This window comes from Pelodiscus sinensis, chromosome 22 (genome assembly GCF_052426305.1).
Source record: "Pelodiscus sinensis isolate ZL-2025 chromosome 22, ASM5242630v1, whole genome shotgun sequence".
Lineage (NCBI taxonomy): Eukaryota > Metazoa > Chordata > Testudines > Trionychidae > Pelodiscus > Pelodiscus sinensis.
Window position 1 is genome coordinate 15,716,690 of NC_143073.1, and position 24,582 is coordinate 15,741,271.

Here is a 24,582-nt window from a genome sequence, read left to right on the forward strand (position 1 = left end):
TTTCTAACTTTGGAATAGGGAAATCCGCAGGGGATTTAAATATCCCCCGCGGGATTTAAATAAACATGGCCGCCGCTTTTTTTCCGGCTTGGGGAAAAGCCGGAAAAGAGCGTCCAGACTGGCGCGATCCTCCAGAATAAAGCCCTTTTCCGGAGGATCGCGCCAGTCTGGACGCTCTTTTCCGGCTTTTCCCCAAGCCGGAAAAAAAGCGGCGGCCATGTTTATTTAAATCCCGCGGGGGATATTTAAATCCCCTGCGGATTTCCCTATTCCAAAGTTAGAAATTAGCATGCCTCTTCCGAAGAATGGGCCAGTCTAGACGTAGCCTCAGGATTCTGGATGTGGTCTTGGGGAGGTCTTTCCCCACCTCCAATTCCAAAAGCTCACAACTATCTGAGACGGGTATTTCCACCCATTTCCCCCCCTTTTTTTGTCACTGCATTAAGCTGCTGCAGCTCCCCAACATGGCCCTGACACACACAGACATACAACGCAATCACTGTATATATAATCCTAAAAATAAAACCCACGGAGGCTAAAAAAACCAACAAAATAACTAAGCTAAAAAAAATCTCTAAATGTTGCTGTGTCGTTAAAGTGCTGAGTTACTGTTACATTCCTCTTTGTGTCTCTCGGTCCGATCGCTCCCTTTCTGGGTCAGGGGTTGTCGTTTGGCCCCAGACAGTCCAGCTCAGTGGAAGGTTTGACTTCGTGGTCTAGAAGCGACGGGGTGCGTCGGAATGCGGCAGCAATCTGATCGAAGGTCCGGCCCTGTGTCTCAGGGACTTTGAAGTAGGTGAAGAGGAAGAAAGCCAAAAGGAGGGCCGCGAAGATGAGGAAGACGTATGGCCCACAGACGTCCTAGGGGAGAGGAGAGAAAGGGGTGAGTGCTGGAAGCAAAGGGAGTTGTGCGGGTTTTGCAAGCGAGCACGCGTGGGAGACACTGCCCCCCAGGCACAGGGTGCTCGCAGGTGGATGGCACTGCTCCATCTGGCATGCAGAAGCAGTTGTACAGGTGGGCATGTGAGTAACGTATTGCCCCCTATGTAGGGGTAGGATGGCCACATGCCCACTTTTCGACTGAACTAACAGTAGATCTGACTGGTCACCAAGAGTCCAGTTACTGTGGACGGGGGAGAATCTGTGTCATCACACACTCTCTAGTCCCTCCTCAGCTGGCCTCCTACCTTCCTAGGGTGGCTGCAGCTCTCAGACCCACCTCCACAGGCAAGCCCCTCCTGAACCTGGAGGAATGGGGTGCAAGGGGAAAAGCAGCAAGTGACAGATGGGAGATGAGGATGAGGATGTAGTTGCATTGAGTTTTGGTACTCATGCACACACAGCTGTGTGGCACTGTGGCCACCCATGGATGCCTGCATACATGCACACAGAGGTGTTTGGCATTATGAGTACCCATGTGTGCACACAGAGTTGTGTGGCCATGTGGGGCCGTGCCAACCTTCTGTCCCAGGCCTGAGTGCCTCATCCCTGAGTCTGCACCCCCAGTCAGAGTGCGCGTGCGCGCGCGCACACACACACACACACACACACACACACACACAGAGCAGCATTGCACACACACACACACACACACACACACACACACAGCAGCATTGCACACACACGTCTGCCAGTGGGGGCAGCGTGGAGAGCTGCACTCACCGCCACCGACTGGAAGGCCATGCCAATGATGAAGTTGCAGGTCCAGTTGCAGCTTCCTGCCACAGCAATGGCAGCTGGGCGTGGCCCCTGGCTGAAAAGCTCGGCCACAATGAACCACGGGATGGGCCCTGGCCCGATCTCAAAGAAAGCCACAAAGCCGAAGATGGCCACCATGCTCACGTAGCTCATAGCCGGGACCTGCTCCTGGGGGGAGACAGACAGGGGGCAGGCTGAGAACCTGCACAGTGAGACTGCGGGGGGTAGGGGTGCTTCCCTGGCTGTAAGGGCCAGTGCCACTGCCCCAGCGCAGCCATAGGGGAGAGCTGTGCGGCGGGTGGGGGCTCAGCAAGGGGCAGGCAGGGCTGGCCCCAGAGTAGCGCGAGGGATGTTGTAAGGCAGGGAGAAGAGCAGGAGGCTCTGTAGGGGTGCTCTCCCCTGGCAAGCAGGGCCACGCTCACCCCTAGTCTCCCCCACCCCGGACCACTTGTTGAACTCTGGCTACTCACCAGATATACCAGTGCCACAGTCATCACCACGGCACAGACCATCATGCCTCCCAGTCCCACCAGGTGTAGCGTCCGGCGCCCTGCCCGCTCCACCAGGAACAGCTTATGGAGGAGGGGAAACAAAAGGGGGAGAAATAGGATTTTAGGGGGTGCAGACAGATGACCCAACAGGCAGCAGGCCGTAGCGGGAGGGGGGTTTCTTACTGAGACAACGGTGAAGGCGGCATTGATGGCGCCAGCACCGATGGTGGCGAACACTGGCTGCTCCAGCCTAGCTGACTCAAAGATACTGGTGGAGTAATAGAATATCTGAGGGGGACAGAGAAGGGGGGTCAGAGCTAGCCCAGATGGGGCCACCCCAGGTCCCATGGAGTCTCACTTTGCTGCCCTGTCTCCTTGAAGCTCCACCCCCATTTCCCAGACTCCTCCTCAATCAAGGTCCATCTCTCCCATTCAGACTCTGCCTCCCATTCTCCCAGGCAAGCTCCACCCCATCTCTCCATCCAGGCTCTGCCCCAATTTCTCCAGGTGCCACCCTCAGGAAAGCTCCACCCCGCATCTCTCTCAAGCAGACTCCACCCCTATTCTCATAAGCTCTGCCCCATTCTCCTCAGACTCCTCCCCTACCCAATGGCTCTCATGTCCCACCCAAGTTCCACCTCCATTTCCTCAGGCTCTTCCCATCATCTTCCCTAAGTCCCTCCCCAACAAAGCTCCACCCCCATCTCCAAGCTTCCCCCCATCTTTCCCAGCCAAGCCCTGCTCCCCCATCTCACCGCGTTGATGCCAGAGAGCTGCTGGGAGAGCTGGAGCACTACAGCAATGAGCAGCGGCTGGCGATAGACCCGGCAGCGGAAGAGCTGGGCAATGGAGACCTTGCGCTCCATGTCCATGCGCCGCTTCTCCTCCTTCATTTCCGTCAGCGCCTCGCTCACGTCGCTGTGTCCTGTCAGCCGTTTCAGACCTGCCAGTCCAGGGGAGGGGCCGGAGGGGAGAGATGGATGGAGCAATGAGGGACAAAGGGATGGGACAACTCATGGGGATGGAGAGGTAGAGAGATGGGGGAGGGCGGAATTGGGGGATGGACAGACAGACAGGTGGCTGGTGGAAGACAGGATGGATGGACAGTCAGACAGATGGACAGGTCAGCAGGCAGAGAGGGGATGGATGGACAGATGGATGGATGGGTGGGTGGGAGGAAGAGATGATGGATGGACAAGCGGGTGGAAGAGGGGATAGAGGAACAGAAGGACAGACAAACGAGTAGAAGAGAGAATGGACAGACAGGCGGGCAAACAGAAGAGGGGATGGATGGATGGATGTATGGGTGGGAGGAAGAGGGGACAGATGGGCAGATGGACAGGCAGAAGAGGAGATGACCGGGCAGGTGGGAAAAAGAAGGGTCAGCGGGGGACTCACTCTCTTTGGCCTTGGACTCCTTGTTGCGGATGATGTAGAGGTACCGGGGACTCTCAGGGCAGAAGGGGAAGAGCACCAGCTGCAGGGCGGATGGGGCCACTGTTACACCTAGGAGCAGGGGCCAGAGCTCTGGGGTACCCAGAATGGAGTCCAGTCCGAACACCTGCCGGGAGGTGGAGAGAGATTGTAGGTCGGTTACTGCAGCTGCACCCCTGTAGCATGGCACCCCCCGCTGTACCACATTGTTGTCCAGCTCCCCCCAGCATGGTATCCCCTGCCAAGTCCTCCCCATAGCCGGGCACCCCTGCCTAGCCCCCCAACCCAGCCCCGCATAGCATAGCACCCATGCTGGACCCCTGCTCCCTGTTGAGTCCTCCCCTGCAGCACATCACCCCCTGCTAGGCCCACCTGTCCCCTGCATCATGGTACCCCCCAAGTGCCTGTTACCTGGGCAATGAGGATCCCGATGACTAGGGCCAGCTGGTGCAGGGTCCCTAGTGCCCCCCGCAGGTTGGTGGGAGAAATTTCCCCTACGTACATGGGGACCAATCCGGAAACCAGCCCTGGAGGGAACAGCTGATCAGGAGAATGGAGGGACAGTGTACCCCCAAGATCTGGGGGCGGTGTTGAGGCTGAGGGTTGTGACCACCCCTCCTACATACCCCCCCCCTTTTAAAAGATAAGGCTTGCATGCTAATGACGGAGCCATAACCAGGACGGGGGATGGTACCTGTGATGTGTAGAACTCGATGACCATTCCCCCACCCAGGCCCCAAGTTCCCACCTATGACACCCACCATGTTAGCAACCCTCCAGATCATGCAGTGCCCAGAACACGTGGTACTCGCCCAGGTCACGCCACCCACAGCGCCCCTTGGATCGAAGGCACCCCCCTCACCCCCCACAGCATCCACTGTTCACCCACCCAGATCCTAGCACCTACCCTCCCACCCAGATCCAGGCATGTCCACCCTGCCCATTTTCCTGGCACCAACCCACGCACTGGATCCCTGTGAAAGAGTGGGCGGAGCCGTGCCTCATCCCCACCTCATCCCAGCCATCCTACTGGCCACCAGGTGCTGCCTATTACCTGAGTAGGCACCGATCAGGAATCGGCCAAGGATCATCATCTCATAGGAGCAGCCCAGCTTGGCCAGCCCCATCAGCGCCCCCCCCAGGAAGGCCAGGGCATTACTGACGATTATGGCTCGCTTCCTGTGGGTCAGGGGAAAGAGAGTGAGATGGGGAGATCCACAGCCCTGTGTTCTCCTCCCTGCCCCACAGCACCCTCTAGCGCTGCCCTGGGGCCAGCCCTGCCTGTCAGGGGAGAGCGCCCCCCGGTGGATGGCAAAGAGACGTTACCTGCCCAGCCACTCGGAGACGACCCCCACCAGGAAGGAGGCGACCATGCCCCCGATAGAGAAGATGGCGACCGACAGGGACCAGAGGGTGGTGAGTGTGGATAGGTCAATGGAGGCATTGTGCCGTATCAGCCACGTGGTGTTATAGTTCTGCTCGATGATCTGGGAGGTGTTGGGGAGGGAAGAGAACAGGGGTCAATGCATGGTGGCTCTTCACTCTCGACTTACAGCCCCTGGCAACACAGCCCTGGGCTCCCCCAGCTCTGCCAGTGCACCTCACTCCCTCATGCACCTCCTGCCAGCCCTGCCCAGTCCAGCCCTCCCAAGCTCTGCCAGTGCCCCTCACTCCTGATCCGCAGCTCCTGGCAGGATTGTTAAATTCTGATTAATCAACTAATTGAGTAGTTGATAGAATTTCCATCAACTACTCGATTAGGGTATGTCTACACTACAAAGTTAATTTGAACTAACAAAAGTTAGTTCGAATTAACTTTGATAGGCGCTACACAGGCAAACCACTAGTTCGAACTTAATTCGAACTAGCGGAGCGCTTAATTCGAACTAGGTAAACCTCATTGCACGAGGACTAAGCCTAGTTCGAATTAACTAGTTAGAATTAAGGGCTGTGTAGCCACTTAATTCGAACTAGTGGGAGGCTAGCCCTCCCCAGCTTTCCCTGGTGGCCACTCTGGGCACCACCAGGGAAACTCATCTGCCCCCCTCCCGGCCCCGGAGCCCTTAAAGGGTCACGGGCTGGCTACGGTGCCCATGCCAGGTGCAAGCCTGCCAGCACCCAGCCAGCAGACCCTGCACCAGGCACAGCACGAGCCAGCCACCCGCTGCCACCCAGCCCTCCGCCTCTTCCCAGGACCAGGCTGGTGGCTCCCAGGAGCCTGCCCGGGGCTGCAAGACACGGGCACCCGCCTGGTCTAGTGCGGACATCGTGGACCTCATCCACGACCTCCACACTAGGCACAGGAAAGTGGCCGTCTAGGGCAGGATAGCTGCCAGCCTGGCCACCCAGGAGCAGGTGTGCATGAAAACCAAGGTGGTCCAGTGAGACCCCCGACCCTGAGCCCTGAGCTTACAATGGCTGTACTGGGTCAGACGAAAGGTCCATCTAGCCCAGTAGCCTGTCTGCCGACAGTGGCCAACACCAGCTACCCCGGAGGGGATGGACTGAAGACAGTGACCAAGCCATTTGTCTCGTGCCATCCATCTCCAGCCTTCCAAAACAGAGGCCAGGGACACCATTTCTATCCCCTGGCTAATAGCACTCCATGGACCCAACCTCCATGAATGTATCTAACTTCTCTTTAAATTCTGTTCTAGTTCTAGCCTTCACAGCCTCCTGCAGCAAGGAGTTCCACAGGTTGACTCTGTGCTTTGTGAAGAAGAACTTTCTGTTATTCGTTTGAAGCCTGATACCCATTCATTTCATTTGGTGTCCTCTAGTCCTTCTATTATGGGAACTAATGAAGAACTTTTCTTTATGCACCCTCTCCACACCGCTCATGCTTTTATAGACCTCTATCCTATTCCCACTCAGTCTCCTCTTTTCTAAGCTGAGAAGTCCCAGTCTCTTTAGCCTCTCTTCATATGGGACCTGTTCCAAACCCCTGATCGTTTTAGTTGCCCTCCCCTCTCCCACCCTCTCTCTTCCCCTCTCCCACTTCCTTTTCCCAGTCTCCCCGAGTTTTGTTAAATAAAGAGAGTTTCTATTTTTGAACACATGTGTCCTTTATTTTGTACATCAGGAAGGGGGGCTAGGGAGGGGTAAGTGGAAGGAGGTGAGGGAAGAATGGGGTACGAGCCCCTGATGGGGAGGACTAGGGTGGCTCTGCGGGCTCCTCTCCTGCAGCCCTCCGATTGATACCCCCTCCGGATGGCAGCCTGCGGCAAGTGCAGCCGGGCTGATGGCCGAGTGCTGTGATATGCCGAGTGTGGGCACTCAGGGCAATCCAAGACAGGACTGCTTTGCTGTCCCTCATCGAGTTAGACAAGCGAGCGGTGAACCCCTGAGAACTGTCTGTCCGGGGTGGAGGTCGGGACCCTTTAAGCACAGCCCTCGGCTAGCCTGAGACAGCAGCTCCACGCTCTAAGTCCTAATCTGATGCCCTGCCGGCACTGCTTCCAGCCATCCTTAACCTCGGTTCAGGGTCCACTCAATGGGGACATGCTAGTTCGAATTAGCAAAACGCTAATTTGAATTAGTTTTTAGGTCTAGATGCACTAGTTCGAATTAGCTTAGTTTCATAGAATCATAGAATAATAGGACTGGAAGGGACCTCGAGAGGTCATGGAGTCCAGCCCCCCGCCCTCAAGGCAGGATCAAGCTCCGTCTACACCATCCCTGACAGTCGTCTATCTAACCTGTTCTTAAATATCTCCAGAGAGGGAGATTCCACCACCTCCCTTGGCAATTTATTCCAATATTTGACCACCCTGACAGTTAGGATTTTTTTCCTAATGTCCAATCTAAACCTCCCCTGCTGCACTTTAAGCCCATTACTCCTTGTCCTGTCCTCAGAAACCAAGAGGAACAAATTTTCGCCTTCCTCCTTGTGACACCCTTTTAGATATTTGAAAACCGCTATCATGTCCCCCCTTAATCTTCTTTTTTCCAAACTAAACAAGCCCAGTTCATGAAGCCTGGCTTCATAGGTCATGTTCTCTAAACCTTTAATCATTCTTGTTGCTCTTCTCTGTACCCTTTTCAATTTCTCCACATCTTTCTTGAAATGTGGTGCCCAGAACTGGACACAGTACTCCAGCTGAGGCCTAACTAGTGCAGAGTAGAGCGGCAGAATGACTTCACGAGTTTTGCTTACAACACACCTGTTGATACAACCTAGAATCATATTTGCTTTTTTTGCAACAGCATCACACTGTTGACTCATATTCAACTTGTGGTCCACTATGACCCCTAGATCCCTTTCCGCCATGCTCCTTCCTAGACAGTCGCTTCCCATCTTGTATGTATGGAACTGATTGTTCCTTCCTAAGTGGAGCACTTTGCATTTCTCTTTATTAAACCTCATCCTGTTTACCTCTGACCATTTCTCTAACTTGCTAAGGTCATTTTGAATTATGTCCCTATCCTCCAAAGAAGTCGCAACCCCACCCAGTTTGAATTAACTAATTCGAATTAAGTTAGTTCGAATTAGTGCTGTAGTGTAGACATACCCTATGTCAATAAGGGGGATGCGTGCTACCCCACTGCCCCCCCTTTGAAATGAGAGATTAATTTCTCCCATTTCAAAGAGAGAGGTGCAGCAGTAGGGATGCCTCTGCCTCCCCTACCCCCCACGGAGATGGTGCTGGGGGAACTGGCTTTTAAGTTGGCTCTCCCCAGCATCAGCTCCTGCTCCCCTCCACCTTGCTGCTTCTCTCTAATGAAGGCAGCCGGAGGGGGTCGGGGGGGAAGCGACTAGTTGAGTGATGAGCTTATGCTTATGAAGTAGTCAATTAGTCGCTTAGGGTATGTCTACACTACAGCACTAATTCGAGCTAACTTAATTCGAATTACTTAATTCGAACTAAGCTAATTCGAACTAGTGAATCTAGACCTAAAAACTAGTTCGAATTAGCATTTTGCTAATTCGAACTAGCATGTCCACATTGAGTGGACCCTGAACTGAGGTTAAGGATGGCTGGAAGCAGTGCCGGCAGGGCATCAGATTAGGACTTAGAGCGTGGAGCTTCTGTCACAAGCTAGCTGAGGTCTGTGCTTAAAGGGACCCGACCCCCAACCCGGACAGACAGTTCTCAGGGGTTCCCCACTTGCAAGCAGACCTGGCCTGGAGTGCCCTGAGTGCCCACACTTGGCACATCACAGCACTCGGCCATCAGCCCAGCTGCACTTGCTGCAGGCTGCCGTCGAGGGGTGGGGATCAATCAGGGGGCTGCAGGAGAGCTTCCACCCCGAGGAGCCACCCCAGTCTTCCCCATCGGGGGCTCGTACCCCATTCCTCCCTCACCTCCTTCCACCTACTCCTCCCTAGCCCCCCTTCCTGATGTACAAAATAAAGGACACGTGTTCAAAAACAGAAACTCTCTTAATTGAACAAAACTCGGGGAGACTGGGAAAAGGAGGTGGGAGAGGGTACGGCAACTAAAATGATCAGGGTTTGTAACAGGTCCCATATGAAGAGAGGCTAAAGAGATTGAGACTTTTCAGCTTAGAAAAGAGGAGACAGAGGGGGGATATGATAGAGGTCTATAAAAGCATGAGTGGTGTGGAGAGGGTGCATAAAGAAAAGTTCTTCATTAGTTCCCATAGTAGAAGGACTAGAGGACACCAAATGAAATGAATGGGTATCAGGCTTCAAACTAATAACAGAAAGTTCTTCTTCACAAAGGAAATAGTCAACCTGTGGAACTCCTTGCTGCAGGAGGCTGTGAAGGCTAGAACTATAATAGGGTATGTCTACACTACCCCGCTAGTTCGAACTAGGAGGGTAATGTAGGCCTTCCGCACTTGCAAATGAAGCCTGGGATTTGAATTTCCCGGGCTTCATTTGCATAAGCGGGGAACCGCCATTTTTAAAACCCCGCTGGTTCGAACCCCGTGCAGCGCGGCTACACGGGGCACGAACTAGGTAGTTCAAACTAGGCTTCCTAGTTCGAACTACCTAGTTCGTGCCCCGTGTAGCCGCGCTGCACGGGGTTCGAACCAGCGGGGTTTTAAAAATGGCGGCTCCCCGCTTATGCAAATGAAGCCCGGGAAATTCAAATCCCGGGCTTCATTTGCAAGTGCGGTATGCCTACATTACTCTCCTAGTTCAAACTAGGAGGGTAGTGTAGACATACCCATAGAGTTTAAAGAGAAGTGAGATAAAGTCATGGAGGTTGGGTCTATGGAGTGCTATTAGCCAGGGGGTAGAAATGGTGTCCCTGGCCTCTGTTTGTGGGAGGCTGGAGATGGATGGCATGAGACAAATGGCTTGGTCATTGTCTTCGGACCATCCCCTCCAGGGTCCCTAGTGTTGGCCATTGTCGGCAGACAGGCTACTGGGCTAGAAGGACCTTTGGTCTGACCCAGTACGGCCATTCTAAGCTCAGGGCTCAGGATCGGGGGTCTCACTGGACCACCCTGATTTTCATGCACACCTGCTCCTGGGTGGCCAGGCTGGCAGCTATCCTGCCCTAAACGGCCACTTTCCTGTGCCTAGTGTGGAGGTCGTGGATGAGGTCCACGATGTCCGCACTGGACCAGGTGGGCGCCTGCCTCTTGCGGACCTGGGCGGACCTGAGCTGCCAGCCTGGTCCCGGGAAGATGAGGAGGGCTGGGTGGCAGTGGGTGGCTGGCTCGAGCTGTGCCAGGTTCAGGGTCTGCCGGCTGGGTGCTGGCAGGCTTGCACCTGGCACAGGCACCGTAGCCAGCCCGTGCCCCTTTAAGGGCTCCGGGGCCGGGAGGGGGGCAGACGAGTTTCCCTGGTGGTGCCCAGAGTGGCCACCAGGGAAAGCTGGGGAGGGCTAGCCTCCCACTAGTTCAAATTAAGTGGCTACACAGCCCTTAATTCGAACTACTTAATTCGAACTAGGCGTTAGTCCTCGTGGAATGAGGTTTACCTAGTTCGAATTAAGCGCTCCGCTAGTTCGAATTAAGTTCGAACTAGCGGTTTGCATGTGTAGCGCCTATCAAAGTTAATTCGAACTAACATCTGTTAGTTCGAATTAACTTTGTAGTGTAGACATACCCTTACATCCCCAGCCCCTGCCAGCCCAGCCCTGGGCTTCCCCAGCTCTGCTGGTGCCCCTCCAATACAGGTTCTTTGATTTGAAACACTCCTTAGCTTCACACCACAAGCTCTCAATGTTCCTTAGGGGTAACAAGGCAGATAGGCCCATTCCCTGCCCCCCTGAGTCACCAGTCTCTGCCCTGGGGCTGGATAAGAGCTGGTTCCCGCTAGAGGGGAAAGAGGAAATCTCTTACCTTTTGGGGGGCATTTATGACCCCGATGTTGTATCCACACTGCAGGGAGCCCAGCACGGCTGTGAAAACTGAGAGCACTAGAGTGGAGGTTATGCCTGGCCTGACTTCCTGCTCAACTTCCTCCTCCTGTGGAAACACAAGTGGCACCCCCCCAAAGATGGGTTACTTGCACACCTGAGGAGTGGAAGGGCCCTCCCTTGCCGCATACCCAGCACTGCTCCAGGGAAGATCGCAGCATCAGGAGCCGGGGGCACCGTTGCAGGGATGTCTATAGCATTGAGAGGGCAGAGGACACCTCTGCAGAGAAGTTTGCAGCATCAGGATCAGGGGGCAACTGTTTCAGGGAAGTTTGTAGTGCTGGGGGGCGGAGGGCACTCCTCCAGGGAAATGTGCAGTGTTGGGGGCACTGCTGCAGGGAAGTTTGCAGCATGGGGAATGGGGGGCACTGCTGCAGGGAAGTTTGCAGCATGGGGAGTGGGGGGCACTGCTGCAGGGAAGTTTGCAGCATGGGGAGTGGGGGGCACTGCTGCAGGGAAGTTTGCAGCACTGGAGGTGGACAGCAAACGTGAGCGCTGCATGGCCTACTTATCCCCCCATGCAATTGCCCAGAGTTGCACAGCCCCAGGCAGTGGTGTCAGCTTCTCCTGGCCTTTGCGTGACTACGGAGAGGAGGCAAAGCCTCGTGCAAACCCAGAGGGGCTTGCAGGGGCTCGCACAACGGGCGGAGCAGTAACACACCCTTCTCCTTCACATGCAAACACAGAAGGGTTTTGCAGAGCCTAGTGTGCCTGCGTTCTGGCACGTTCCCTTCTCCTCTGACTCAGCCTGGCCCTTTCACTTCCTCTGCCCTCATCTGGTTCTTGCATGGCCCTCCCCAACACGACCAGACACCTGGGTTCCCACCTCAGCTCGGGAGGGAGGGAGGGTTGGTGGGTTACAGTGGGGTTGAGGAGGAAGCTGAAGGCCAAGACTCCTGGGCTCGACCCTGCATGTCTGAGATGCTTCCCCTTTAAAAGCCTCCGTTTTTCCCTCTCTGTAAAATGGGGGGGGACACTAAAGATTAATTCATTCACTCTCTGCTCCCATGCCGTACCTTCCCCTCCACCCCCCACCCCCCAATTTCATCCACTGCTCCCTGTGCATGGGAAGACCCTGGAAAGGCCCTGTTCCCCATGACAGGGGGGCAGCACCGATTTGGGGAACCCTCTGCACCTCCTCCCAACCTACCCCTCCCTCCCAGTTCCAATCCTGCCCTGTTGGGCTTTGGTGGCTGTGGGGATCAATGGAGGGGATTATAAAATGGGGGAATCTCTTCTCATTCCCCCCATCCTCCCACTGATGCATGTGAAGGTTTTCGCCTCAGCCAGCCACAGCCCCTGGCTGAAAACAGCCCTTATTAGGAAAGGTCCGGGAGCCAGGAGGCTCAGGAAATGTAAACAGAGAAGGATGTCCCGACCATCTGCCACAGCCCCATGAGAAATAACATGGAGACGGGGCCCTGTCTTCTGGGGGGTGGGGGGGCAGAGAGCTCCCATCCAGCCAAAGGGCAGGGACTAGCTTGCTGGGGAGGAGAGGGGGGCAAAATGGGGCAGGGGCCTGTCCCCTCTAGGGAGTGCCAGCGCCCATCCAGCCCCAGGGCAGGGACTGGCTGGCTCAGGGATGCAGGGAATGGGGCACGAGTCCTGTCCCCTCTAGGGGGTGCTGGCTCTCATCTGATCCTGGAGTACGGGGGCTAGTTGGTGGGGCCTCGTGTATGGCAGGAGATTGCACAGAGGTTACACTTGGGCTGTGCCCAGGGTCCAGGCTGCAGGTATCAAGCCCACACTCCTAGGTCATGGAAGGGAGCCCAGAGCTCCCCTCCCCTCTCCTCCATCCCCACCTAACTGCCCTGTGCAAACCCACAGAACATACAATACACACACTTGTGCACAAATGAGTCCCACACACACCCAGTGTCACACACACAGGTTTTGCACACAGGAGTCTCTCACACTCTCATGAGTTGCATGTCCCCAGGCATCTCATGGAGTCTCTTGACAAATTACACACAATCATGGGCCCCTCCACCCCTGGAAGGGGTGTGAACTGGCCACTTGCCTTTGAAATATGTGTTAACTACTGATGCCCCATGTGCCCTGCATTGTGTTTCCACTAACACACACACACACACACACACACACACACACACACACACCCAGGCCTATATGCAAAACCTGACTTATACAAACAGATCAGAGGCAAATCATTATCTACACCCTTCCGGCTACGCTCCTTACTCTGCGGTGTGTGTGTGCGCACGCACATGCACACCTGGTTGTCTCTGTCGCACACATGCACACACCCCCAGAAACACACACTGTTCACAGACACACATACCACATGTACACACAACACAGATACACAAACACACACACAATCACACACACAAACACACACACTACAGACACATATACCACATGCTCGCACACACCACAGACAGACACACATACACCACACACAGACACACTAACACAGACACATCTCAGACACATACACTACAGACACATACACCACATGCTAATACACCATAGACATACACACACTGCACACAGACACACACTCCACAGACACACCACACAGCTATACATCACACACAGACACATGCTTCACAAATACATATATCCACATACCACACAGACATATACCCCCACACCACACACAGACACATACACACAATCACAGACACGCATCTGATTCCCTGGCTCTGTGCTCCCACACTCCCCACACAGACAGATACACACACACAGGTTGATTCTCTCCCACAGGGGTCAGTGTTGCACTCCCATGCCCACAAGGGTAACAAACCTGCCCCTGCTCTCCCTACTATCCTTGCCACAGAGGCTGGGTCTTCGCAGTGGCCAGAGCCTCCATCACCAGCAGCCATTTCCGGTCCTGCTAGATGACTTCCCAAACCCTACAGCGCACCACATGCCTCACAGTCGCTGGTGGGGGGATGGGAGAAGTGGGAGGCAAACACACCAGCTGATGTGACGTGTTAGGTAACACTGACCTGACACAACACCCAGAGGTGTTATAATAGACACACTACCCTCACATGTGCTATAGAACAGTGTTTCCCAACCAGTGGTAAGAGTAACCTTAGGGGTACTTGAAAGAAGTCTGGGGGGGTACGTCAACACAACTGAAATTTGGAGAAAACTGAATTTTTGTTTTAAGTTTTACAGCGTTTTATTATTTTTGTACTTTTTACACCCAGAAATTTCATCGCCCGCCCAGCTATGATTAAGTTGTTTAAACAAATGTGTTGCAACGGTAGAAAAAAAATTGTGTGTCTGAAAACTAGGTACTCGGGGTACTTATTATTTTTTAAAGGGGTACTTTATAAAAAAAGGTTGAGAAACACTGCTATAGAACATAGACCTGACGTGATACCATGCATGTGTGCTATAATAGACACACTATCCTCTTGTGTGCTATACAGTACAGGCCAGCTACAAAACACAACATGTGTGCTACTTCGCATGTGTCCAGTTTTACAGAAACACAACATCTCATAAACACATTACTCCCCACATGTGCTACAAAACTACCCATCTCACATCTGGGGGACCAGAACTGCAGCCCCATATACTTGTTCTATGCAACACAAATGCACAATGTCCCACACACATTCCCTAAAACAAAGGCTGCTATCCCGTACATGTGCCATATAACAGATCAGATACATGGCTTCACACATATGTTCTAGATAACAGAGACTCCTCCTGTTTGCTATCTGTAACAGACACACTCAGGCACCTGTGTGCTGCTACACAGGCACCAGTCCAGCTACATAGTATCATACAGGTGAGTTCCAGATAACACACAGTTACCCATCCTGCACTGTATGGCATGCTAACATACACATGCCATGTGACACAGATCAGATACACGGCATCACATGTGTGTCCTATACATCCTGCTGCATCACAGACATGCTAATCCACAGCTATGCAGGGCCCTATACATGTGCCATATCTCATAGATCACTCCCCACATGTCCTGAATACCAGTCAGTCTGCCAGCCATGCACACGTATGCCGAATAACGCACAGGGCAGCCCAGATCTGTGCTGGCTAACATGGATCACGTGTCTCTCCCCCCCTCACACAATAGCTGGAGTATAAATAGCCCCATGTTCTCCTGCTTAATGCCATGACCAGGGGGGCAGGATTTTATTGCCATGGAGGAGGGGAGCTAGGTGTGGAGGGAGCATTAATTGTGGGACACATGTTCCCTCCGAAACTCAACTGACCCAGGAGAATTGGGGCAGATGCAGCCCCCTGGGGCACCCCAGTTTAGCTCAGCATTCCCCATCCCTCCAGCCTCTACTGGCCCCCCTACTGTCCTAGCTGTGCTCCTGCCACAGCATCTCATGGCCCCATACTGCCCCCCATGGCTCCCATTGCCTCCCAACAGGCACCCTGGGTTCTGGTGGCCCCACGCTGCCCCCCACAGGCCCCGTCACTTCCCATAGTTCCCATCACCCACCCCATGGCTCCTCATGGCCCTACGCTGCCCCCCACAGCCTCCAATCATTCCCCACGGCTCCCATCACCCGCATCGCTCCCAACACACACACACACACACCACGGCTCCTTGTGGTCTCACCCTGTCCCCATGGCCCCCATCACTTCCCCATGACCCCATGCTGTCCCCACAGTCTCCATGTCTCCTGACCCCACACTGCTCTCCATGGTCCCCATCACCCCACAATCCCATTGCTCCACACTTGCTCCCACAGCTCCAATTACCCCTCCATGGTCCTCATGATCCCCAGAACTCACCAGCGCCCCTTGTGGCTGAATGCTGCCCCTATGGGCCCATCACCCCACACGGCCCCCTGGGCCCATACTCTTGCTCTGCATCTCCCCTCCCCCCCCCCCCCCCAGCCCTCCCAAGCCAGCAGTTTTACCTCATCTCTGCTGATCTGCTGAAATCCAGTTGGCATCTCGGCGGCTGGGAACCTGAGGGGTGAGGGGCAGAAACCCCCGGGCGGGTCCTTGGGTCTCGTATGAAAAAAATCAGAAAGTCAAGTCCCAGAAGAACAATTGGGGGACCCACGGGAGAAGGACAGATCGAAGCGAAGCAGGGAAGGGCGAAGCAGGGGAAAGGCGGCACCAGAGGTCAGCGAGGGACGGAGAAGCTGGGTGGGAGTGGGAAAGGCGGAGCTGGTCTGCGCGTGGGACAGAGCCGAGGCAAAGAAGAGGAAGGACGAGGAAAGGAAAGGCAGAGAGGGAAGAGCGCGTGAGAACAGACCGGAGCGGAGGAGGGGAAGGGGGGCTGGGAACAGACCCGAGCAGAGGCAGGCCCCAGAGGCGAGGCAGCCCGGGGAGGAAGAAGAGGAGCCAAGAAAAGTGGAGGCAGGCGGGGCTGGGGACAGCACTGGGTACGGCTGGCACCGGCACTGGGACGCCTGTGTCAGGAGCAGGGACTGCGAGTCCTTGAGCCCGGGAAGCACAGGGGGGCTGCCAGCCCCGCCCGCCCTATGGAATTGGCTCCACCCCGGCCTCATGGCTACACTAGGAGCCCAAAGCTGGCGGGCTGGGCGCCAGGACTCCTGGGGTCTCTCCTCTGCCCTGGGAGGAGAGTGGGGGGCTGGGAGCTAAGACTCCCGGGTTTTCTACGCGCTGTTGGGAGGGCAGTGGGGACTGATGGGCAGCGCAGCGCGGCGCGGCTAGGTGCCAGCGTCCCCGGGTTCTCTCCCCTTCTCCACCGAGGTGGAGGAATCCAGTAGCGGGGGTTGGCACGGGAGCGGTTTTGTTGTGCTTGGCAAAAAGTGAGGGGCGGGGTCAGGAGAGTTGTGGGGGAGGAACCTGAAGGGGGGGCTGGGTGGTTATTGAGGGGGGCTCTGTCGGAGAACTAGGAATACGGGGGAGAAGAGCCCAGAGGATTTTGGGGGGCTCAGGTTGGGGGGAGGGAACCTAAAGGGGATATTCGCAGGGGGAGGGAGTAAGGTGACCTCTGGCTAATTTTAACAACACTAAATGAGTCACTGACTTTCGCTTAGAATTGGGGGCTGGAACCTATGGGTGTGGGGGAGGGGGAGGAGCTGCTGGGGGCCTCTGTTATTCTCCCCATTCCCAGCCTCCCTAGCCCCCTAAACGAGCCCATCACAGCCCCACTTCCCTTTCCCCATCCGAGCTCCCCCCGTCGCGGGTTGGGGGAGAGGTGGATGGGGTCTGGGGAAGGGCTCGGTGTGGGGGTAGGGTGGGCAGAGGGAGGAGGAGAGGAGCGCTGAAGGGAGAGGGAAATTGTAGAGCGATGGGGCAGGGAGGGGAAAGGCACAGTGAGGTCAGGAGGGAGATGGAGCAGGGCGAGGGAGAGGCAGCGGCACTACCAGGCTTGTGTCCTCAATTCACCCCAAGGGCATTTTAGTGCCGGAATTAGCCCCTGGTGCCCGGCAGTGCCCCCCGCTGCCCTGCCCTCTCCCGTGACAGCCAGTCATGGCCCTCCTGCTATTTCACGAGTGCGCTGGGACCTGCTGTCCCCTAAAATTAAACTGAGGCATCATCATGCCGCCACGCAGGGCAGGGAAAGAGGGGGGTGGGAGCCAGGACGCCTGGGTTCTCTCCCCGCTCGGGGAAGGGAATGGGGGTTGGTGGGGAGGGGAATGGGAGAATCGGCAGGGGGGCTACTGGACACGGAAAGATGGGGGGGCTGTTGTCCAGTTGGTATTTTTAGTGCATTCCCAGCTGTCAGATGTCAAGGGTCTGTCAATGAGAGACTCGTGTGGGGGTTGTAGGGGGGAATGTCTCGCCGGGGGCATTTAAAAGGACAGGGAGTCTTTCGCCTCTGAGTCATTGAACTGTCCCCCCCCCCCTCAGAACAGGCTGATCTGTCCTCCCACTCCCACGCCTGGGGGGATTTGGAGCTAAGAAGGGGGTGGGGCAGTAGAGTCACATCCACGGACTCTGCAGGCTGGTGGCTGGCGCAGGGGGCTGGGATCCAGGACGCCTGGGTTCTCTGCCAGCTTGGCAGGGCTGTGCTGCTTGTCTCTCGGCGGAGAGGCGTGTGGGTCCGGGGCACGTGTGTTGTGCTGTTTTGGTATCCAATTCCCTTTGGGACAGTGACGCAGGATGGGAGAGGAGGCTGGCCCCGGCTGCACACACCTGTCCCGACTCCGTCTGGCGGCAGCCACGGGACCTGGTAAGCCCGAGTCTGGGGGGAGGGGAGCGGAGCGGGGAATGACGGGGGCGACGCGGTACACAACCTCCTACACCACACATGCACGCAGGAGGGAGACGCAGAACACACATAACCTAGCGCTCCATCCCCACAAAATCTCTACCCCACAATGTGCACAACACAAACCTTCCACCATCCCCACACTCTACCCATATCCTGTCCACATAACACAACGCACACACACAGCCTCTACCCTCTGCACACAGAATTCACAACCCCATCACATACACAACACACAACCTCTACCACACAACACACAGAGCCCCCACATCCACACATATATATAGCACACATTACACCACACACACAGTCCCCACTGTGCCCCCACAAAACCCCTGTCCCCCACATATAGCATAACACATACACAATACAATTCCCCATAGGAATATAAGAACATAAGCATGGCCGGACTTGGTTAGAGCAAAGGTCCATCTAGCCCAGGAACCTGTGCAACAGTGGCCCCAAAGGGAATGAAGAGAACAGGGAGTCATCAAGTGATCCATCTCCTGTGGCCCATTTGCAGCTTCTGACAAACAGAAGCCAGGGACACCATTCCTACCTATCCTGGCTAATAGCCATTGATGGACCTATGCTCCATGAATTTATCTAGCTCTTTTTTAAACCCTGTTAAAATCCTGATCTTCACAACACCCTCTGGCAAGGAGTTCCACAGGTTAATATGGTATGGGGGGGGGAATACTTCTTTTTATTGGTTTTAACTCTGCTACCTATTCATTTCATTTGGTGGCCCTCTAATTCTTGTGTTATGGGAACAAGTACATAACTTTTCCTTATCTATGTTCTCCATGCCAGCCATGATTTTATAGACCTCTATCATATCTCCCCCTTAGGGTATGGCTACACTGTGGGTGGGTGGGGGGTGGTTCTGGAGAAGGTATGCAAATTGTGCTCACATTTGCATATCTTCTTTCAATTCTTTTTCCGGAAGAGGTTTTTCTAATATTTGGCCCGTCTACGGGGGGCCAAACATTGGAAAAAAACCCTCTTTTGGAAGCCCCCTTATTCCTTGTAAAACGAGGTGTACAGGGGCTTCCAAAAGAGGGTTTTTTCCAACATTTGCCCCATGTAGACGGGCCAAATACTGAAAAAGCCTCTTCTGGAAAAAGAGTCAGAAGAAGACATGTAAATGCAAGTGCAATTTGCAAACCTTCTTCGAACACCCCGTCCCCTGCACAGTGTAGCTGTACCCTTAGTCTCCTCTAAGATGAAAAAATTTAGTCTTATTTATCTCTTCTCATATGGCAGCTGTTTCAAACCCCTAATAATTTTTGTTGTCTTTTTCTGAACTTTTTCCAATGCCAAGATATCTTTTTTTTAGATGAGGCAATCACATCCGCACACAGTATTCAATGTATGGGTGTGCCATGGATTTATATCAAGGCAATAAGATATTCTCTGTCTTATTTGTTTATCCCATTCTGTTTGCCTTTTTTGACTGCTGCTGCATATTGAGTGGATGTTTTCAGAGAACTATTCACAATGACACCAAGATCTCTCTCTTGAAGGGTAATAGCTAATTTAGTCCCCATCATTTTGTATGTATAGTTGGGATTATGTTTTCCAATGTGTATTACTTTGCATTTATCAATATTAAAATTAATTTGCCACTTTGTTGCCCAGTCACAAAGGGTGTGTCTACACAGCACCCTAAACTTGAAATAAGATATGCAATTTGTGCTATGGAAATTGCATCTCTTATTTTGAATCTATTTTGAAATAGCTTATTTTGAAATTTAGTTGTCTACACAGCACCAAATTTAAAACTAATGCACTATTTTGAGCCATCCCTTATCCCTTGTGCAACAAGGTTTACCAAGATGGTGAAATAGCACACCCATTATTTCAAAAAATATTTTGAAAGAATGGGTGGCTTGTGTGGACATGGGATAGCTATTCTGGGATACCTTTGATATCCTGAAATAGCCTTGCAGTGTAGACATACCCTTAGTTTTCTGAGACCCTTTTGAAGCTCTTCACAGTTGCTTTGGGTTTAACTATCCTGAGTAGTTTAGTATCATCTGCAATTTTGTCACCTCACTGTTTACCCTTTTCTCCAAATCATTTATGAATACATTGAATAGGACTGGTCCCAATATGGACCCCTACAGGACACGACTAGTTACCTCTCTCCATACTGAAAACTGACCGTTTATTTCTACCCTTTGTTTCTTAGCTTTTGACCACACACACATAACTCACAGAACAATACTCCCCCACAAAACTAGCCTCATAGCGCAATCCCTTCCACCACACACACACAATTCCTCCCCCTCCCTACAAAGCACACTCTGGGGAGAATACACAGCACACACCTGCTCTCCTCCAAGACAACCTTCCCTTAGAACTCACATGCACACAGCAGGGGCACACAACCTGACCAGTGCACATATAACCCATGCACGCAAAAACACATAGTAGGTACACACAAACACCTGACCCTAAACAGAATGCTGGGGCACACAAATACAAAAGAATACATGCATGAGTTTGGCACACACACATACATACACATAACCAGTTCACACCACACACACAAACAACTCATATGCATAGCTCCTGTGCACACAACCGGCATCCCAAACATACAACTCACGCACACACACTTATTCACAATACACCCCACTTGATCATTTGTGCTATAACTACACTGCAGTGTACCCCATATTGCACACATGCCTCCCACACATATCCACACAAAACATACACACACACACACTCACCCCTCATAGATGCACACACACAAGGAAAACAACCATATGCATACATACACACACCAGCTCCACACCTAACACATACATATATGGAGCACACACAATGGAGCATATATGAGAGAATATTTTTGGGAGGTATGGGGAAGGATGGATAAATAGAGGATGTGTGGGGAGAGAGAGAGAGAGAGAGAGAGAGAGGGCTGAAGGAGATAGATAGATAGATAGATAGATAGATAGATAGATAGATAGATAGATAGATAGATAGATAGATAGATAGATAGATAGATAGATAAAGATATGGATGGAAAAATAAATAAATGAGGATCGATGGACAGATAGATATATGGATGATCTAGATAGAAATAGAGGAGTGTGTGGGGATAGGTATATAGATAGCTGGGAAGATGGGAACAGAGAGAGGTGTTTATGGAGATGTGCACATAGATAGCTGGATAGATGGGCACAGAGAGGGGTGTGTGGGGATAGGCACATAGCTAGGTAGATGGGCACAGAAAGAGGGGGTGTGTGGGGATGGGCACATAGATAGCTGCAGGGGCGGATATAGGGCAGGGAGAGCGGGCCCCGTGCTTCAAGAAGCCCCGCGCATGCGCCGTGTCAAAGGGGGGCCCCGCAAAATTGTGCTGCCCTGGGCCCTGCAAAATTGTCATCTGCCCCTGGATAGCTGGGTAGATGGGCACAGAGAGGACTGTGTGAGGATGGGCACATAGCTAGGTAGATGGGCATAGAAAGAGGGGGTGTGTAGGGATGGGCACATAGATAGCTGGGTAGATGGGCACAGAGAGGGTGTGTGGGGATGGGCACAGATGGCTGGGTAGACGGGCACAGAGAGGAGCGTACGGAACTCCTCAGACCCAGCGTTGGGGGAAGACTTCCACCCAGTGGCCGACTGCAGAATGACACCGCTGGGGCCCATTGCGGACTCCCGCCCAGAGAGTGCATTCCAGGGAGTAGTTTGCCCTCTATGCGCAGGGGTGTATGTGGTCTCTCTACACCCAGGTGTGTTTTTCCTACTCCTGTGTGTCCTGTGCATAGGGGTTTGTGTTTTTGTCTCACAGACATTAACCTCCCTCCATCCCCCCTCTGTTCTGAAATTTGATTTGTCCTTTTTATATGTGTTCACTTTTTTTTTTGATTGTATCCCTTTGGTATATATGGTCATGCCAATTTTCTTCCACAATTTGATCTGAGGAAGTGGGTCTGGCCCACGAAAACTCATCACCTAATAAACCATCTTGTTAGTCTTTAAAGTGCTACGTAGTCCTGTTTTTTTTTCCAGCTAGACTAGACTAACACGGCTACATCTCTAGTACTATCCACAGCTTAGATTTTTGAGTGCAGGACACGCACACACTCAGGTCAGAATGAATACAGATCTATCTATCTATGACAGACAGGTTGGGGGGTGTTTTACTGGCCCAGGCTCTGGCTATGAAGGGCTCAGTAGAGATTTCTGGGCTGGGGAGGTTGCCCAGAGGGTCCTGAGGAGGTGTTCAGGGCATATAGCTGGGTGCAAGTCGGCAGCTCACCCAGGTGCTAGGGAACCCCTGGGAAGGAAGTGGGTGATAAAGAGGTGGTAGGCACATGGTGTGTTACCTGCTGTTGCAATGAGTTACAGAGGTCAGCACTGATACCCACACACTCCACAGGGCTCGTGGATCAGGGCCCAGGTCCTATGTGTAGGGGACACACAATGCCCCACTCTCCCCCCACCCCAGAGTGAATACCTTCAATCCCATGGAAACACACAAGAAAAACACACCAAGCACTTGTGCTCGCTCTCTCTCTCTCTCTCTCTCTCGCTCTCTCTCTCGCTCTCACACACACACACACACACACACACACAAGCAAACACTTTCACAGAATGCTACAAAAAATCTGCAGACCTGCAACAGACACACAGAGATCAAGAAATTTACAACTCATGTCATACTCCCCAGAAATACAGACATCCCCAAACACACAACATATGCACACAGATACATCTCCATACACACAACACACACAGACAATACAGGCACAACATACCTACACAACACATGTGCACATTCACACATGCATCCCAATCAAATAACACACACAAACACACACACACACATACATACACCCTCTCAGGGCTGTTCCCCCTCTGGCACTTTGAGTGCAGAAGGTCTGGGCCTGCAAGAGATCTCAAAAATATTTTGCCTCTATCGGCTTCTGCTTAAAAGCTCCCCAAAGCCACAGATTCCTTGGCCTTGGGAGGTAGCTGCCACCACCAAGTGAAACAAAAAAGACCCCTTTCTTCTTGAACCCAGGAAGGAAGCACTTGGACTTCTTCCAGAGGGGTACCCCAAACTCTTTTACCACAAGAGAGATTGGGAAAAAAGAGAAAACCAACTGCTGTGTCTGATAGCTGACCTCTCAGTCTTGCATACGCAGACACAGATCTCCTGTTACCTTCTGGGACATAAGAATCAAATCATCACCTTAAAAAAAAGTGATTTTATTAACAAAACCAAAAAGACATACTTGACAATGCATACTTGGTTGCTAGGAGTTTCAGAGCAACTAAGAAAAGATCAGATTAAAACAGAGAGAAAAAAGATAGCTCTGGGCACAGCTTAAATAGTGAATGGGAGGGGAGCACATGGATTTTACACAGAGAAGTTTTACCAAATAGCAAAATAAAGAAAAATAATCTGATTGCATCTAAATATGTTTTTCCTCTACTCATGATTCGTGCTGATCCACACATTAAGCCCAGTTCACTCCCATGTTCAATATTTTTTATAGGCATGGTTATTCTGATTACTGCATCTGCTCCCGCCAGTCCTTAACTTAGAATGTTCTCACAAAGAGAGTAGGCAAGGTATCTATATGCAATTCAGATTTTAGCACTGTATCCCATTGGCTCTTCTGGCCCCCTGCCAACACCTTTGCTGGCTACCTATGTTTAACCCTTTAGTCACTGAGTGCTGGCCAGCACTCCTCCTCCATCACATCCCCCCCCCATGCAGCACTGCCGCTTTGAAGTACCCCCTTCCCCCGCTTGCTGCCTCTATCTGATAGAGGCAGCAAGGGTGGGGAAGCAACTAGTTGAATATCCTGTCGACTTTCTGATAAGCATTTGTTTATCACACAATTGACTAGTTGACTAGTCCTTAACATCCTTAGTCTGCATCCTTAGACACATAAGGGCAACCTTAAGCTGCTTAAAAGCTTCCTGACACTTTTCAGTTCACTTAACTGTGTTTGGTTGCTTTTTTCTGGTCAGGTCAGTTAGGGTATGTCTATACTACAGCACTAATTCGAACTAACTTAGTTCGAATTAGTGCATCTAGACTTAAAAACTAGTTCGAATTAGCATTTTGCTAATTCAAACTAACGCGTCCACACTGATTGGATGCTGGGTCGCATTTAAGGGCAGGTGAAACCGGTTCCAGCAGGGCATCAGGTCAGTAGTTGCTTTGTGTGGCTGCTGTCTGAGGCTATCTGAGGCTCGTGCTTAAAGTGACCCTCCCTGAACTACCGGTTCTCAGCTTTTCCGCTTGTTTGCCTACCTCACCGAGGGACAGCAAAGCGTTTTTCTCTGCACCTGCCTGTGTCGGTGGTTCCCTTTGGGGATGCCACCGCAGTTGGCAACATGGAGCCAGAGCTCGCCCTGGGCTTTCTGGTGCAGTTCTTGGACTTGCTGCTGCAAGCCTGCCAGCAATGGCTGGAGGCTGCCTGGCACCACCTGG

The 24,582-nt window shown here is 52.8% G+C and overlaps 1 protein-coding gene across 1 annotated transcript; it reads right to left on the reverse strand.

Annotated features, from left to right (window-relative positions):
- Nucleotides 1-228: 228 nt before the first annotated feature.
- SLC2A4 (solute carrier family 2 member 4) lies at nt 229-16,630 on the reverse strand. The gene is made up of 11 exons (XM_006112124.5): nt 15,841-16,630; nt 10,887-11,012; nt 4,950-5,110; nt 4,678-4,802; nt 4,035-4,150; nt 3,588-3,750; nt 2,945-3,132; nt 2,373-2,477; nt 2,169-2,270; nt 1,663-1,866; nt 229-861 (listed from the first exon to the last, which is right to left on the reverse strand). The coding sequence occupies exons 1-11, from the start codon at nt 15,874-15,876 to the stop codon at nt 658-660; spliced, it is 1,530 nt and encodes a 509-aa protein (XP_006112186.2). The 5' UTR covers nt 15,877-16,630; the 3' UTR covers nt 229-657.
- Between the last annotated feature and the right edge of the window lie 7,952 nt (nt 16,631-24,582).